The 16,874-nt window shown below is 46.5% G+C and overlaps 1 protein-coding gene across 3 annotated transcripts in view; it reads right to left on the bottom strand.

Annotated features, from left to right (window-relative positions):
* Nucleotides 1-959: 959 nt before the first annotated feature.
* PRICKLE3 (prickle planar cell polarity protein 3) overlaps nucleotides 960-16,874 on the bottom strand; it is a 48,007-nt gene continuing 32,092 nt past the window's right edge. For 2 of the 3 annotated variants that reach the window (XM_040322716.1, XM_040322714.1), the window contains exons 3-8: nucleotides 16,584-16,764; nucleotides 16,378-16,491; nucleotides 14,089-14,229; nucleotides 8,252-8,455; nucleotides 3,997-4,183; nucleotides 960-3,170 (exon numbers count right to left, since the gene is read on the bottom strand). In XM_040322716.1, coding sequence (XP_040178650.1) covers nucleotides 2,479-3,170; nucleotides 3,997-4,183; nucleotides 8,252-8,455; nucleotides 14,089-14,229; nucleotides 16,378-16,491; nucleotides 16,584-16,764 — 1,519 coding nt within the window. In that variant the 3' untranslated portion in view covers nucleotides 960-2,478. The remainder of the gene's footprint in view (nucleotides 3,171-3,996; nucleotides 4,184-8,251; nucleotides 8,456-14,088; nucleotides 14,230-16,377; nucleotides 16,492-16,583; nucleotides 16,765-16,874) is intronic. The other variant, XM_040322715.1, reaches the window with a different exon arrangement.

The following is a 16,874-nucleotide window of genomic DNA, read 5'->3' as shown; positions in this document are numbered from 1 at the left end:
GGGTCAGGACAGGTTGCAGTTCTTGTCCTCCTTCTTTGGCGATGGGACCTTTGAATTATGTATTGAGATGACAGTTGATGGGCTCCTTGTTTTTTAGGGTCAGGACAGGAGGCAGTTCTTGTCCTCCTTTGATGATGGGACCTTTGAATTATGTATTGAGATGACAGTTGATGGGCTCCTTGTTTTTTTGTGTCAGGACAGGTTGCAGTTCTTGTCCTCCTTTTTTGATGATGGGACCTATAAATTATGTATGGACATGACAGTTGACGGGCTCCTTTGTTTTCGGGGTCAGGACAGGTTGCAGTTCTTGTCCTTCTGGGGCTGGAGCTAGAGGTACCAGGTATCCTGGACGCCTCATGAAAGCCGGTAAAGGGATGGGCTCTCCTACGAAGTACCCTTCCTCTTCATCCTCTGAAGACGAAGCGAGGAGGAAGTGAATGACGGGTAGGTGAACCTTATGAGTTCTTTAAGTTCAGTACTGAGAGGTATACTGAAAGTGACTCGGGGACCTGTCCAGTTTTGACTTTGAAGGTCCGGTAGAGAACGTCTTTGGGGGGGGGGGGGGGGGGTGATTCATGGGTGAAGTGAGGTGGAGGCCTTTCATGATGGGTCTATGAATTATGTATTGAGATGACAGTTAATGGGCTCCTTGTTTTTCAGGGTCAGGACAGGTGGCAGTTCTTGTCCTTCTTCTTTGATGATGGGACCTTTGAATTATGTATTGAGATGACAGTTGATGGCCTCCTTGTTTTTTTTGTGTCAGGACAGGTTGCAGTTCTTGTCCTCCTTCTTTGATGATGGGACCTATAAATTATGTATGGACATGACAGTTGATGGGCTCCTTGTTTTTTCGGGGTCAGGACAGGTGGCAGTTCTTGTCCTCCTTCTTTGATGATGGGACCTTTGAATTATGTATTGAGATGACAGTTGATGGCCTCCTTGTTTTTTTTGTGTCAGGACAGGTTGCAGTTCTTGTCCTCCTTTTTTGATGATGGGACCTATAAATTATGTATGGACATGACAGTTGACGGGCTCCTTTGTTTTTGGGGTCAGGACAGGTTGCAGTTCTTTTCCTTCTGGGGCTGGAGCTAGAGGTACCAGGTATCCTGGAGGCCTCATAAAAGCCGGTAAAGGGATGGGCTCTCCTACGAAGTACCCTTCCTCTTCATTCTCTGAAGACGAAGCGAGGAGGAAGTGAATGATGGGTAGGTGAACCTTATGGGTTCTTTAAGTTCAGTACTGAGAGGTATACTGAAAGTGACCCGGGGACCTGTCCGGTTTTGACTTCGAAGGTCCGGTAGAGAACGTTTTGGGGGGGGGGGGTGATTCATGGGTGAAGTAAGGTGGAGGCCTTTCGTGATGGGCCTATGAATTATGTATTGAGATGACAGTTAATGGGCTCCTTGTTTTTCAGGGTCAGGACAGGTGGCAGTTCTTGTCCTTCTTCTTTGGTGATGGGGCTGGAACTGGAGGAACCGGGTATCCTAGTAAAACCCATGCTCATCAGAACAGGAGGGGAGGAGAAACCTCGGAGCCCCAGATTTTGGTAAAAACCCTTCAGAAGTCCTAATTCTTCATCAATGTTTTGGCTGGACAGAATTATGTATGGAGATGATAGTTGATGGGTTCCTTGTTTTTCGGGGTCAGGACAGGTTGCAGTTCTTGTCCTTCTTTAGCGATGGGACCTACGAATTATGTATTGAAATGGAAGTTGATGAGCTCCTTGTTTTTTGGGGGTCAGGACAGGCTGCAGTTCTTGTCCTTCTTAGGTGATGGGACCTTTGAATTATGTATTGAGATGACAGTCGGGCTCCTTGTTTTTCGGGGTCAGGACAGGTTGCAGTTCTTGTCCTTCTTCTTTGGGGATAGGGATGGAACTGGAGGTACCGGGTATCCTAGTAAAAGCTCATCGGAACAGGAGGCGGGGAGAACTAATCCTTCATCAATGTTCTGGCTGGACAGAATTATGTATTGAGATGACAGTTGGGTTCCTTGTTTTTTGGGGTCAGGACAGGTTGCAGTCCTTGTCCTTCTTTGGTTATGGGACCTTTGAATTATGCATTGAGAGGACATTTGGGCTCCTTGTTTTTCGGAGATCAGGACAGGTGGCAGTTCTTGTCCTCAGTTCTTTGGGGATGGGACCTTTGAATTATGTATTGAGATGACGTTCGAGCTCCTTGTTTTTCGGGGTCAGGACAGGTGGCAGTTTTTGTCCTCCTTCTTTGATGATGGGACCTTTGAATCATGTATTGAGATGACAGTTGATGGGCTCCATGTTTTTTTGGGGTCAGGACAGGTGGCAGGTCTTGCCCTCCTTCTTTGATGATGGGACCTTTGAATTATGTATTGAGATGACAGTTGATGGGCTCCTTGTTTTTTTGGGGTCAGGACAGGTTGCAGTTCTTGTCTTCAGTTCTTTGGTGATGGGACCTTTGAATTATGTATTGAGATGACGTTCGAGCTCCTTGTTTTTCGGGGTCAGGACAGGTTGCAGTTCTTGTCCTTCTTCTTCTTTGGCGATGGGGCTGGAACTGGTGGCACCGGGTATCCTTGAGGCCTCATGAAGGCAGGTATAGGGATGGGTTCTCCTAAGAAGTACCCTTCCTCTTCATCCTCTGAAGAGGAGGAGGAGGAGGAAGTGAATGACGGGTAGGTGAACCTTATGGGTTCTTTGAGTTCAGTACTGAGAGGTATACTGAAAGTAACCCGGGGACCTGTCCGGTTTTGACTTCGAAGGTCCGGTAGAGAACGTCTCTGGGACGATTCGCGGGTAAAGTGAGGTGGAGGCCCCCTGAGGCTGGAGTGAATGGACCTCACGGGTGGCATACGTGATTGGCATGTCTGTGGCGTCCGAGACTGATCAATCATGGACATGGACCTCCTTCCTCCCCCCATTCTTCTCTCCCCGAAGCTGTCCCCTTCTGGGTCGGTGTTTGTAGAAGTGCCGATATCCCTCGTCTCTTTACGTGGAGAAACCTCCGACTGCGTGGGGCTGATGGAACATTCGCTGCTTCCAGGCGGCATGCTACAGGCCCGGGAGCAATAAATCTGGCCGTGGCGTGGTAGGAAGGGTTTACCGAGGAGGGAATTTCCACACTTCCCGCAACAAAAGCAGCGATCCGAGGCGTGCCAGTGCTGTGCTCCGTGCGATAACTGGCCTTCATCCACACCTAAAGGCAAGAGCAGAATTATCACTGAGATAATTGGCGGCCCACACTAATGGCCGCCCACACTAATGGCAGCCCACACTATGCCTATGCTATTGGCGGCCCACACTAATGGCGGCCCACACTAATGGCCGCCCACACTATGCCTATGCTATTGGCAGCCCACACTAATGGTGGCCAACACTATGCCCACACTAATGGCCGCCCACACTATGCCCACGCTATTGGCGGCCCACACTATGCCCACGCTATTGGTGGCCAACGCTATTGGCGGCCCACGCTATTGGCCGCCCACGCTATTGGCCGCCCACGCTATTCCCACGCTATTGGCCGCCCACACTAATGGCCGCCCACACTAATGGCCATGCTATTGGCGGCCCACACTAATGGTGGCCAACACTATGCCCACACTAATGGCGGCCCACGCTATTGGCAGCCCACGCTATGCCCGCGCTATTGGTGGCCCACGCTATGCCCACACTATTGGCGGCCCACACTAAGAAAGTCAATACTATTGGCAACATCACTCCCGCTGCATCGAGGGCTCAACACAACAATTGGGTCCATTACTGCTCAGGAACTGTTACATTGTTACTCCATGAGGAGATTTTAATACCAGTTTTGTTTCTCTTAGTCCATCCAGGTTTTAATCCTGTGTTGAGCCCTGATAAAGGGGGAGTGGCGTTACCCCCGAAACACGTTGACCATTTTTATATGACTTCTTTACCTGCAATTAAAATGATCTTAAACTCTTTGGTCTCTTTGCTTTACTAATGTCAGAAACAACTACTAAATACCTTTACTGGGATGTGTAGCTGCCTATCCTTACCGATGCTTTCCCCGCAGCTGTCGCAGTAATGCGAGAACCGCCTCTCATAGCACGGGCAGCAGTAAGGCCTCCGCTCTTTCATTACGTAGCGCTGCCCTACCAGGGCGCATTCACACTCAAAACAGCAAAAGTGTCGCGTGTGCCAGTGGTAGCCCTCAGCCTGGGTGCACTCCCCCGAGAAGATCACCTGAAAGAGGAAAAAAAAAAAGGGGCTTTATGGGCTGTATACTAGAGATTAAAGCTGAACCACAGGATCAAAAATAACGAATAACTGATAAGGAAAAAACAAGCACTGCTGATGGAGGTGAGGAAAATGTATTTACAAGGAAAAAGATACAAAGTAATCATAAAACTTAAAAAGCAGAGAATCGGCTATCACAAGAGACATTAATTTCTGGTATTTCGGAACACCTTATCAGGTTGACTGTGACCCAGGACCAGGGCCGATCCTAGGATCACAGACGCCTGGGTGCAGAAATATTTCTGGCGCCCCCCCTTGTCAGAGACTGCAGACATAGGGCCAGATTCTCGTCCAGCGGCGTATCTTTGCGGCGGCGTAACGTATCCGATTTACGTTACGCCTCCGCAACTTAGACGGGCAAGTGCTGTATTCTCAAAGCCCTTGCTCCGTAAGTTGCGGCGGCGTAGCGTAAATCGGTCGGCGTAAGCCCGCCTAATTCAAATGTGGGACAGGGGGGCGTGTGTTATGTTAATCTACTGTGACCCGACGTGATTGACGTTTTTCACGAACGGCGCATGTGTCGTCCGTGGAAATCTCCCAGCGTGCATTGCTCCTAATACGCCGCAAGGACGTATTGGTTTTGACGTGGACGTAAATTATGTCCAGCCCCATTCACGGACGAGTTACGCAAAATTTTCAAATTTCGTCGCGGGAACGATGGCCATACTTAACATTGTTACGCCGCACTTATGCCACCATATAGCAGGGGTAACTATACGCCGGGAAAAGCCTAACGTAAACGGCGTAAATGTACTGCGTCGGACGGGCGTACGTTCGTGAATTCGCGTATCTTGCTGATTTACATATTTCAACGCATAAATCAGCATACACGCCCCTAGCGGTCAGCGTAAAAATGCAGTTACGATCCAACGGCGTAAGAGACTTACGCCTGTCGGATCTAAGGGAAATCTATGCGGAACTGATTCTAAGAATCAGGCGCATAGATACAACGGCACAACGCAGAGATACGACGGCGTATCTGGAGATTCGCCGTCGTATCTCCACTGAGAATCCGGGCCATAGTACGGGAGATGGTCAGAGACTGCAGACATGATACAAGAGATGGTCAGAGACCGCAGACATAGTAGAGGAGATGGTCAGAGACAGCAGACATACTACAGGAGATGGTCAGAGACTGCGGATATAATACAGGTGATGGTCAGAGACTGCAGACATAGTACAGGAGATGGTCAGAGACTGCAGATATAATACAGGCTATGGTCAGAGACTCCATACATACTACAGGAGATGCTCAGAGACTGCAGACATACTACATTAGATGCTCAGAGACTGCCGCCATGGTCTTTGGCTGCTTCGCTCTCCTCCTCTGACAGCAGGAGGGAGGGAGGATGGACTTGGGCAGGAAACACAGCGGCGCTGGCGGCACTGTCTCTCCTCCTCTGATCCGCTCCTGTCAGTTGCCGGTTGAGAGAGCTGCCTCTGGAAGAGAAGGAGGCAGAAGGGGAGCACTCTGGTGCTTCAGCGCCCCCCACCTCTGTGGCGCCTGGGTGCGCTACACCTCATGCACCTGCCCAGGATCGGCCCTGCCCTGGACTGTAGTTGTAGAACATGGAGACTTAACTGTTTCTCTACATTGTACAACAAGCCATTTCAGGGACACATATGCAAAGAACTTGGAGCGCCGCTCAAAGTGCTACAATGCCTTCTCCCTGCCGCCCTAAGTACAAAACGGGCTCCAACTAGTTTATCCAGCAGAAGCAAATCAGAAGACAGAAGGTGGAAACTCCACACGCTGGAGCCTAGCCCACTGTATAGAATGGTGAAGATATGGCTTCAGCCTAAGCAAATCCTGACTACACTCCACTGACATGTTTCGCCCAACCTATGGGGCTTAATCATAGAGATCCCTGTGATTAAGCCTCATGGGTGGGGCGAAACATGTCAGAAAGCCACTCCGAGGAGACAGAATGTTTCTTATCGTTTTGAAATGTACAGATAGGAAACATGTCTGTCTCCTTGAAGTGGCTTTCTGACAAGTTTCGCCCCACCTATGGGGCTTAAAGAGGAAGTAAACCCTCTTTAAAGAAAAAAACCCTGCAAGGCAAAGGCATAATGAGCTAGTATGACTAGCATACTAGCTCATTATCAATTACTTACCTTCGATCGAAGACATCCCCGTCTCCCCCTCTGGCCGCAGATATCTCTCCCAGAGGTTACTTCTGGGTATTGCGGCTCCGGCGCTGTGATTGGCCGGAGCCGCAATGACATCACTGTGCGCATGCGCATGGTAACGGCACACGATACGGAAGACACAGAGTTTAATTTCTTCCTAGCGCATGCTATGGATTTCCGGCGGACTACAAGTGAAATATCTCCTAAACGGCGCACGTTTAGGAGATATTTCCACTACCTATAGTTGAGCCTTATTTTAGGCTTACCTATAGGCAGAAGTACAAAAATAGGGTATACAACCACTTTAATCGTAGAGATCTCTATGAATAAGCCCCATGTCTGGGGTGAAACATGTCAGGGGAGTGTAGTTAGGTGGAGCTTAGGCTTAAGCCATATCTTCACCTTTCTATACAGTGGCTAGGCTCCGGTGGGCAGCGTTTCGACCTTCTGCCTTTTGATTTGCTTCCCCTAGCCTGGATGGGCTGGTTTGAAGGCCAACACCCGTTTTGTGCTGTGGACTGCCGGGGCAGGCTTTGTAGTGCTTTGAGCAGCGCTCCAGGTTCATAGGGGTCCTTGGAATGGCTTGTTCTACTATGAAGAGCAGTGGTCTCCAGACTGTGGCCCGGGCCAGATGCAGCCCTTTCCTTACCTTTATTTGGCCCTTGGACACCAACAATGGGGCACCATTCCTTCCACTGACACCAATGATGTTCCTCTGATATCAACGATTGGTACTTTTACACCCAATACATACATACATACATGTGACTATTCCTCAGACTGACACCAACAATGGAGCACCATACCTCCCACTGACACCAATGAGAGGGCACTATTCCTTCCCTTGATACCAACAATTGCCACTATTCCTCCCACTATTACCAATGATGAAGCATTGTATACACCCATTGATGTAGGCCCGTCGCTACAGGACAGGCAAAACAAACAATTGCTTGGGGCCCCGAGCTGGCCTGAGGCCCCCAACTTCCCCTTTCCAGGCAGTAGCATGGCCGAGCTTCCTCTTCCTTCCTTCTGGAGTCCTGTCAGTGCGGCCGGGTACCACGCGTGGTACAGGAGATTGAGTTTCCTGTTTCCGGCCGGACTGACAGGAAGTGCACACTGAGGGCTCACTTCCTTTCAGTCCGGCCGGGAACACGGGGAACTGAATCTCCTGTACCACGCGGTACCTGGCCCGGCCCTGGCACTATCTGATAGGGGACCCATAATGATAGAACACCGGAGGAAGAGGAGCTCTGCCACGCTACAGCGACAGCCTACAGGGAAAAAGGGGAGGTGAGAATAGAAAAACATAGGGACTTGGGAGGGGGGGGGGGGAGTGAACATGGGAGTAAAAAATTAGTGTAGCGCTAACGTAGGCTTTGCGTGCGGGGGGGGGGGTGCTTGGGGGCCCCCATTTTGCTTGGGGCCCCCAAATTCCTTCAAACGGCCCTGCATTGATGCCATAGCATTTTCTACTCCCAATAGACACACTCCAGCCCCCCAGAGAGTCTGAAGGACAGTGAACTTGCCCGTTGTTTGGGGACCCTTGATGTCGAGAAACAGTCAAGTCTCCATGTTCTCCAGCGAGTGCCTGGGTCATGGTCACACAAAAAAGGATGTTCCGAAATACCAGAAATGAATGTCTCTTAAAACGGCTATCTGCAAAGTCAGTCTAGCAAACAAACCCTCTTTGATATAAAATTGTATTGTAACTGTACTGTCGGCCTCGTGTTGTAAAGCGCTGCGCAAATGGTTGGCACCATATAAACCCTGTATAATAATAATAATAAAGAACCTAACATTAGCAAATAAGCACTAGCATATTTAACTTGGTCCTTAGTAAATTATAACTTTATTACCGTCTTCTATGTCCACACTCACCTCATCGCACGCCGAGCAGCGCGGCCGCTGAAGTTCAGCGTGGTGGCGACCGCAGTACACTTGTCCGTTCTGATAGAAGTAGATGAGGTCACACAGGAGCTCCGAGCAGCGGGCACACGTGAAACACTGAGGGTGCCAGCAGGCGCCTAGGCCGGCCCTGGATGCAAATACCGCCACATCACCACCGCCGATCTGATGTCCACACTGCAGAATGATAATAGGTAAGGGGCTTCTGTTAGAATTATCTAATTATACTGTAGATATTGGCATCTGTGTAATGTATCATATCTTCTCATGGGAAGAAGTCCCCACCCAGGGACGTAACGCGTAAGTGCGGAGCACAGGCGGTGACATTGTTACGATTGCTGGCTGTATACTATCTTATGTATCTTTATCTATTATTATAATTTAAAAAATTCAAACTTTTACTACAGCTCCATCTTGTGACATAATACAAGTAATGCATGACTGTAGAGATCCTCGACACTTTTGCTATAGGTAGAGGTTGGAAATTTTGCTACCTTTTTTTAAAGTAAATCTGTTATGGAAAAAATATAGCGGCTGCCATTGCTGTCTCCATTTCTGAAAATGCTAGTTACCAGGCTGCTATGTGAACCCTTTGAATTTAGTGCTGGTCCCCCACCCAGGGACGTAACGCGTAAGTGCGGAGCACAGGCGGAGACGTCGTTACGTTTGCTGGCTTGGCTCAGGCAAGCAAGTGGCGGTTGAATACTATCTTATGTATCTTTATCTATTATTATAATTTAAAAAAATTGAACTTTACTACAGCTCCATCTTGTGACATAATGAAAGTAATGCATGACTGTAGAGATCCTCGACACTTTTGCTATAGGTAGAGGTTGGAAATTTTGCTACCTTTTTCAAAGTAAATCTGTTTTGGAAAAAATTTAGTGGTTACCATTGCTGTCTCCATTTCTGAAAATGATAGTTACCAGGCTGCTATGTGAACCCTTTGAATTTAGTGCTAATCCCCCACCCAGGGACGTAACGCGTAAGTGCGGAGACGTTGTTACGTTTGCTGGCTGTATACTATCTTATGTATCTTTATGTATTATTTATCTATCTATTATAATTTAAAAAATTCGAACTTTACTACAGCTCCATCTTGTGACATAATACAAGTAATGCATGACTGTAGAGATCCTCGACACTTTTGCTATAGGTAGAGGTTGGAAATGTTGCTACCTTTTTTTAAAGTAAATCTGTTATGGAAAAAATATAGTGGCTACCATTGCTGTCTCCATTTCTGAAAACGATAGTTACCAGGCTGCTATGTGAACCCTTTGAATTTACTGCTGGTCCCCCATCTAGGGACGTAACGCGTAAGTGCGGAGCACAGGCGGAGATGTTGTTACGTTTGCTGGCTGTATACTATCTTATGTATCTTTATGTATTATTTAGCTATTGTAATTAAAAAAACTCTAACTTTACTACAGCGCCATCTTGTGACATTGCTGTCTCAATTTCTGAAAATGATAGTTACCAGACTGCTATCTAAGCCCTTTGAATATAGTGCTAGTTCCCCACCCAGGGACGTAACGCGTAAGTGCGGAGCACAGGCGGTGACGTTGTTACGTTTGCTGTCTCGGCTCAGGCAAGCAAGTGGTGGTTGAATACTATCTCATGTATCTTTATGTATTATTTAGCTATTATAATAAAATTTTAACTTTACTACACCACCATATTGTGACATAATACAAGTAATGCATCATTGTAGAGATCCTTGACACTTTTACTATAGGTAGAGGTTGGAAATGTTGCTACCTTTTTTTAAAATTAAATCTGTTATGGAAAAATATAGTGGCTGCCATTGCTGTCTCCATTTCTGAAAAAGCTAGTTACCAGGCTGCTATGTGAACCCATTGAATTTAGTGCTGGTCCCCCACCCAGGGACGTAACGCGTAAGTGCGGAGCACAGGCGGTGACATTGTTACGATTGCTGGCTGTATACTATCTTATGTATCTTTATCTATTATTATAATTTAAAAAATTCTAACTTTTACTACAGCTCCATCTTGTGACATAATACAAGTAATGCATGACTGTAGAGATCCTCGACACTCTTGCTATAGGTAGAGGTTGGAAATGTTGCTACCTTTTTTTAAAGTAAATCTTTTATGAAAAAAATATAGTGGCTGCCATGGCTGTCTCCATTTCTGAAAATGCTAGTTACCAGACTGCTATCTGAGCCCTTTGAATTTAGTGGTAGTCCCCACCCAGGGACGTAACACGTAAGTGCGGAGCACAGGCAGAGACGTCGTTACATTTGCTGGCTCGGCTCAGGCAAGCATGTGGCGGTTAAATACTATCTTATGTATCTTTATCTATTATTATTATTAAAAAAATTCAAACTTTACTACAGCTCCATCTTGTGACATAATGAAAGTAATGCATGACTGTAGAGATCCTCTACACTTTTGCTATAGATAGAGGTTGTAAATGTTGCTACCGTACCTTTTTTTTTAAAGTAAATCTGTTATGGAAAAAATATAGTGGCTGCCATTGCTGTCTCCATTTCTGAAAATGCTAGTTACCAGGCTGCTATGTGAACCCTTTGAATTTAGTGCTAGTGCCCCACCCAGGGACGTAACGCGTAAGTGCGGAGCACAGGCGGAGACGTTGTTACGTTTGCTGGCTGTATACTATCTTATCTATCTTTATGTATTATTCATCTATTATAATTTAAAAAATTCTAACTTTACTACAGCGCCATCTTGTGACATAATACAAGTAATGCATGACTGTAGAGATCCTCGACACTTTTGCTATAGGTAGAGGTTGGAAATGTTGCTACCTTTTTTTTTTTTAAGTAAATCTGTTATGGAAAAAACATAGTGGCTGCCATGGCTGTCTCCATTTCTGAAAATGATAGTTACCAGGCTGCTATGTGAACTCTTTTAGCTAGATTCAGGTAGCCGAGCGCATTTTTACGGTGGCGTAGCGTATCGTATTTACGCTACGCCGCCGTAAATTAGAGAGGCAAGTGCTGTATTCACAAAGCACTTGCCTCCTAAGTTACGGCGGCGTAGCGTAAATGAGGCCGGCGTAAGCGCGCCTAATTCAAATGAGGATGAGGGGGGCGTGTTTTATGTAAATGGGTGGTGACCCGACGTGATTGATGTTTTTACGAACGGCGCATGCGCCGTCCGTGTACATGTCCCAGTGTGCATTGCTCCAAAGTACGCCGCAAGGACGTATTGGTTTCGACGTGAAAGTAAATTACGTCCAGCCCCATTCACGGACGACTTACGCAAACGACGTAAAAATTTCAAATTTCGACGCGGGAACGACGTCCATACTTAACATTGACTAGGCCAGCTATTTGTTCGACTAACTTTACGCCGGAAAAAGCCTTACGTAAACGACGTAAAAAAAATGCGCCGGGCGCACGTACGTTTCTGAATCGGTGTATCTAGGCATTTGCATATTCTACGCCGAACTCAACGGAAGCGCCACCTAGCGGCCATCGTAAATATTGCACCATAAGATACGACGGCGTAGGAGACCTACGCCGCTCGTATCTTAGCCTAATTTAAGCGTATCTGGTTTCCAGAATACGCTTAAATTTAGGACGGCGTAGATTCAGAGTTACGCCCTTAGTATCTACTGCTACGCCGGCGTAACCCTCTCTGAATCAAGCTATTTGAATTTAGTGCTAGTCCCCCACCCAGGGACGTAACGCGTAAGTGCGGAGCACAGGTGGGGACGTTGTTACGTTTGCTGGCTCTGCTCAGGCGGTTGTATACAATCTTATGTATCTTCATGTATTATTTATCTATTATGTGTATATGTATCTTATCAGTTAAAGGCCAAACTCCACCCAATAATTGATTACGGTGTCGGGGATCATCATTTGGCTGCTATTGGGTGATTCTGGGTATTCTGGTTTGGGGGTTTCTCACCACCGCCATTTTTACAAAAAAAAAACTGTACACAGCTTATTACATTGTAAACTTATTATACTGTACTGCATTTTATCAAAACAGGATCTAGAAAAAGGCAACGAGCTACCAAAAACAAGGATAATCCAACATTACTACAGCGCCATCTAGTGAGATAATATAAGTAATGCATGACTGTAATGATACTCAACAGAACTTTGTACCTCATGCTATGAAGGGGAGACCATTTCCACGTGAGAAGCCTTACCAGAGCTCATCAAATAATTATGGTCTTTCCATATTCTAGAATACAAAAGCTTTGAAGTCCCAGCGCCTGTTTGATCTATATTTAATGGAGCCTGCATTTCATGAGTCATTCATAAAATGTAGGCTGCAGTGTGAAACCATTTATAAAAAAAAAAACAGGCTGTGTTGTGAAATCAATCAGTAAATGCAGGCTGCGGTGTGAAATTATTTTATAAAATGCAGGCTAAGGTTTGAAATCATTCATAAAATGCAGGCTAAGGTTTGAAATCATTCATAAAATGCAGGCGGTGTTGTGAAATCATTCATAGAATGCAGGCTGTGTTGTAAAATCATTCATAAAATGCAGGCTAAGGTTTGAAATCATTCACAAAGTGCAGGCGTTGTTGTGAAATCATTCATAAAATGCAGGCGGTGTTGTGAAATCATTCATAAAATGCAGGCTAAAGATTGAAATCATTCATAAAATGCAGGCGGTGTTGTGAAATCATTCATAAAATGCAGGCGGTGTTGTGAAATCATTCATAAAATGCAGGCGGTGTTGTGAAATCATTCATAAAATGCAGGCTAAGGTTTGAAATCATTCATAAAATGCAGGCGGTGTTGTGAAATCATTCATAAAATGCAGGCTAAGGATTGAAATCATTCATAAAATGCAGGCTAAGGATTGAAATCATTCATAAAATGCAGGCTGTGTTGTGAAATCATTCATAAAATGCAGGCGGTGTTGTGAAATCATTCATAAAATGCAGGCTAAGGATTGAAATCATTCATTAAATGCAGGCTAAGGTTTGAAATCATTCATAAAATGCAGGCTAAGGATTGAAATCATTCATAAAATGCAAGCGGTGTTGTGAAATCCTTCATAAAATGCAGGCTAAGGATTGAAATCATTCATAAAATGCAGGCGGTGTTGTGAAATCATTCATAAAATGCAGGCTAAGGATTGAAATCATTCATAAAATGCAGGCGGTGTTGTGAAATCATTCATAAAATGCAGGCTAAGGATTGAAATCATTCATAAAATGCAGACGGTGTTGTGAAATCATTCATAAAATGCAGGCTAAGGATTGAAATCATTCATAAAATGCAGGCTAAGGATTGAAATCATTCATAAAATGCAGGCTAAGGATTGAAATCATTCATAAAATGCAGGCTGTGTTGTGAAATCATTCATAAAATGCAGGCTAAGGTTTAAAATCATTCATAAAATGCAGGCGGTGTTGTGAAATCATTCATAAAATGCAGGCTGCTGCTCCTCCCATTTCATGATGGGAGGAGAAAAAATATTAGAGTATGTTATGGGATTTTTAAGGCGCATGTACTAGGAAATAGATCAGAGAAAAATATAAAAAAGAAAAGACATTTTATTTTAACATAGGTTAAAAATTATATTAAAAAAAAAACAGTAAACAGCAAGTACAAATGGTACGGTCCTTATGGATACAGCAAATATGTAGTTCCCAACATGTTTCGTCCTCAATCTGGGCTTCTTCAGGGGATGAGGGCGAAACATGCTGTAATATTTTTCTCGGATCTGTTTCCTAGTGCATGCACCTTAAAAATCCCATGACATAGATATTTTTCTAATTTAGGGATGTGGTGATAATCTCAGTGGCTTTGTTTAGAAAATATCCCCAGTGATAGGGGGAGAGCTTACGAGGCTCTTACCTTATTGCATACTGTCCCATTCGTGCTTCTGGGGACGGGACGTACCCCTCCGCGCCCGAGGTTCTCTAGTTTCCGTTTTTGGCTGAATAGCGTCAGCAGCTCCTGCTCTTCCTCTCCCTGCAAAGAGCAGCAGTACCGGGCCTGGGGACAGGACCGGCTTACAACTATCAGCGGGTCTGGGCCTGGCATAAAACAAACAGCAGCGCCGGGCTTGCCACAGAAACCGTGCAAATACCACCATAGAGAATGGAAACTAAAGAAGAGGACTTTCAGCCAAAACAGGAGGAAGGGGATGGAGGTTCAGACCAAGCTGGAGGAAGGGGATGGAGGTTCAGCCCAAGCAGGAGGAAGGGGATGGAGGTTCAGCCCAAGCAAGAGGAAGGGGGATGAAGGTTCAGCCCAAGCAAGAGGAAGGGGGATGAAGGTTCAGCCCAAGCAGAAGGAAGAGGGTGGAGGTTCAGCCCAAGCAGGAGGAAGGGGATGGAGGTTCAGCCCAAGCAGGAGGAAGGGGATGGAGGTTCAGCCCAAGCAGGAGGAAGGGGATGGAGGTTCAGTCAAAGCAGGAGGAAGGGGATGGAGGTTCAGCCCAAGCAGGAGGAAGGGGGATGGAGGTTCAGCCCAAGCAGGAGGAAGGGGATGGAGGTTCAGCCCAAGCAAGAGGAAGGGGGTGGAGGTTCAGCCCAAGCAGGAGGAAGGGGATGGAGGTTCAGCCCAAGTAGGAGGAAGAGGATAGAGGTTCAGCCCAAGCGGGAGGAAGGGGATGGAGGAAGGGGATGGAGGTTCAGCCCAAGCGGGAGGAAGAGGATGGAGGTTCAGCCCAAGCTGGAGGAAGAGGATGGAGGTTCAGCCCAAGTGGGAGGAAGGGGATAAGGACAGAAATCTGCTAGATGGGTGGGAATGGAAGGAGATAAATGATGCTATGGATGGGTATAGGTTTGCACAGATTTATGGACATAGAATGGTCTTCAGTCTTGCTCCTGTGTTCCTGATCCTGATATTCGTTCTGATCCCATTACTGACCCGGCTTCCACCTGACCTGCTTTCGGATTCCCCTTCTCTACTTATGTTCGCCGTCTATCTCCACAACCAGCCTCCGCCTGGAGTACTAACCTTCTACTTAGTGACTTTGTACCTCGCTGCCCGCCCATTGCTGACCATAGCCTGTCCCTGACTTCCGATCCTACCTATGACTTGGTGTCTTCCTGTTCGGCTGTTACTTAACCAGGCTTAGGACCTGACTCCACCTTTACAGAACTTGGCACTGCCAGCTGTACTCCTGCTCACCTGACACTGTTGCTCCTACAGCAATGCATGTAATGTGTGTTAGCGCAATGCAATAGCATAACTGGGACATCAGATTTCCGAGTTTACGTCTGATTGGTGGCTTTAAGGACCACTGGACCAGTAGTGCCATTTTATTAATATCTCTGCTGCATACACCTTCACTGACAAGCAATATACACTTTCACTGACATGCTAACAGAAGGAGAGAGCAAAGGGATAACCTCATTAGACTGCTGCTGCTCCTTCACTGTCCAATCACAGGCTGGGGGTGGGGAAGTGTCCAAGCTGCATTGTTCACCTACAGTAGAGAAAAGTCAGGTCACTGGCCTGGCTCTGTGGCAGGGTTGTGTAGATCTCAGATGAAGAATTCCCCTACCCTCAGCCGCACGTAACAAATGGGCGGGGATTCTGGTGCCATCATTGACCTAATATGGCCTTATGATATCATTGACCTAAAATGGTGACATCATTGACCTAACATGGTCACCTGACATCATTGACCTAATATTGTAACATCATTGACCTAATATGGTGACATCACATCAATGACCTAATATGGTGACATCATTGACCTAATGTGACCACATGACCTCATTGACCTAATATGGTGACATGACATCAATGACCTAATATGGTGACATCATTGACCTAATAAGGTGCCATGTGGCCACATGACCTCATTGACCCAATATGGTGACATCACATCATTGACCAAATATGGTGACATCATTGACCTAACGTGGCCACATGACATCATTGATCCACTATGGTGACATCATTGACCTAAAATGACCACATGACCATATTTGGTTAATGACGTGATATTCACAGATGTGAACAAGCCCTATCTGGAACATTGCCTTGGATGACGCCTGAATTTTAGTGCATTCCAATGCAAATGTGTGAATGGGGCCTAAGAGACGGAGAGAAGGGAAAGGAAAGAGAAGGATAAAGTATAGACCTGAAGAAAAGTAGGAACCCCCGGCGCTGCCCCATTGTCCTCACCTCGCTGTCATGTGGGGGTAGTTGGTGGAGGAGTTGCCCCAGCCGGTATCTCTCTCCTGGGCTCTGGACGTAGGGGATTTTGTCTTCTGGTAGACATCTGAAATACTGGTGGACCTGGGACGAAACACGTAAAACATAGTTACGTTTCACACGGAGAACAGCGGCCATCGGTGGGAATCGTCAAAGTGGTTGGTTGAAGGCGGTACCTGCTCCGGCGACAGCCCAGGCGGCACCCATGCGTATTTCTCCGACGCCGCATCCGAGCTGCTTTCCCCCGAGGAGAACCGGTCTGCGCCAACCAGCCGGCACAGAGAACGCTCCAGGTCTTGTGGAGGCGCCGCGCTGCCATGTTCCTCCCAATGGCACTGACAGTGCTGGCAGATCTTCCTGAAACAGAAACTGCGCGTGACCACCAATGGTCTTCAACAACCCGCCATGGCCAACATCTCACCGTAACTTCCAGCCACATTTGTGGCTTTTATACACAAGCTGCACCA

Source organism: Rana temporaria, chromosome 9 (genome assembly GCF_905171775.1).
Source record: "Rana temporaria chromosome 9, aRanTem1.1, whole genome shotgun sequence".
Lineage (NCBI taxonomy): Eukaryota > Metazoa > Chordata > Amphibia > Anura > Ranidae > Rana > Rana temporaria.
Note: the sequence above shows the minus strand (reverse complement) of the source record. Positions and strands in the feature narration are given on the sequence as shown.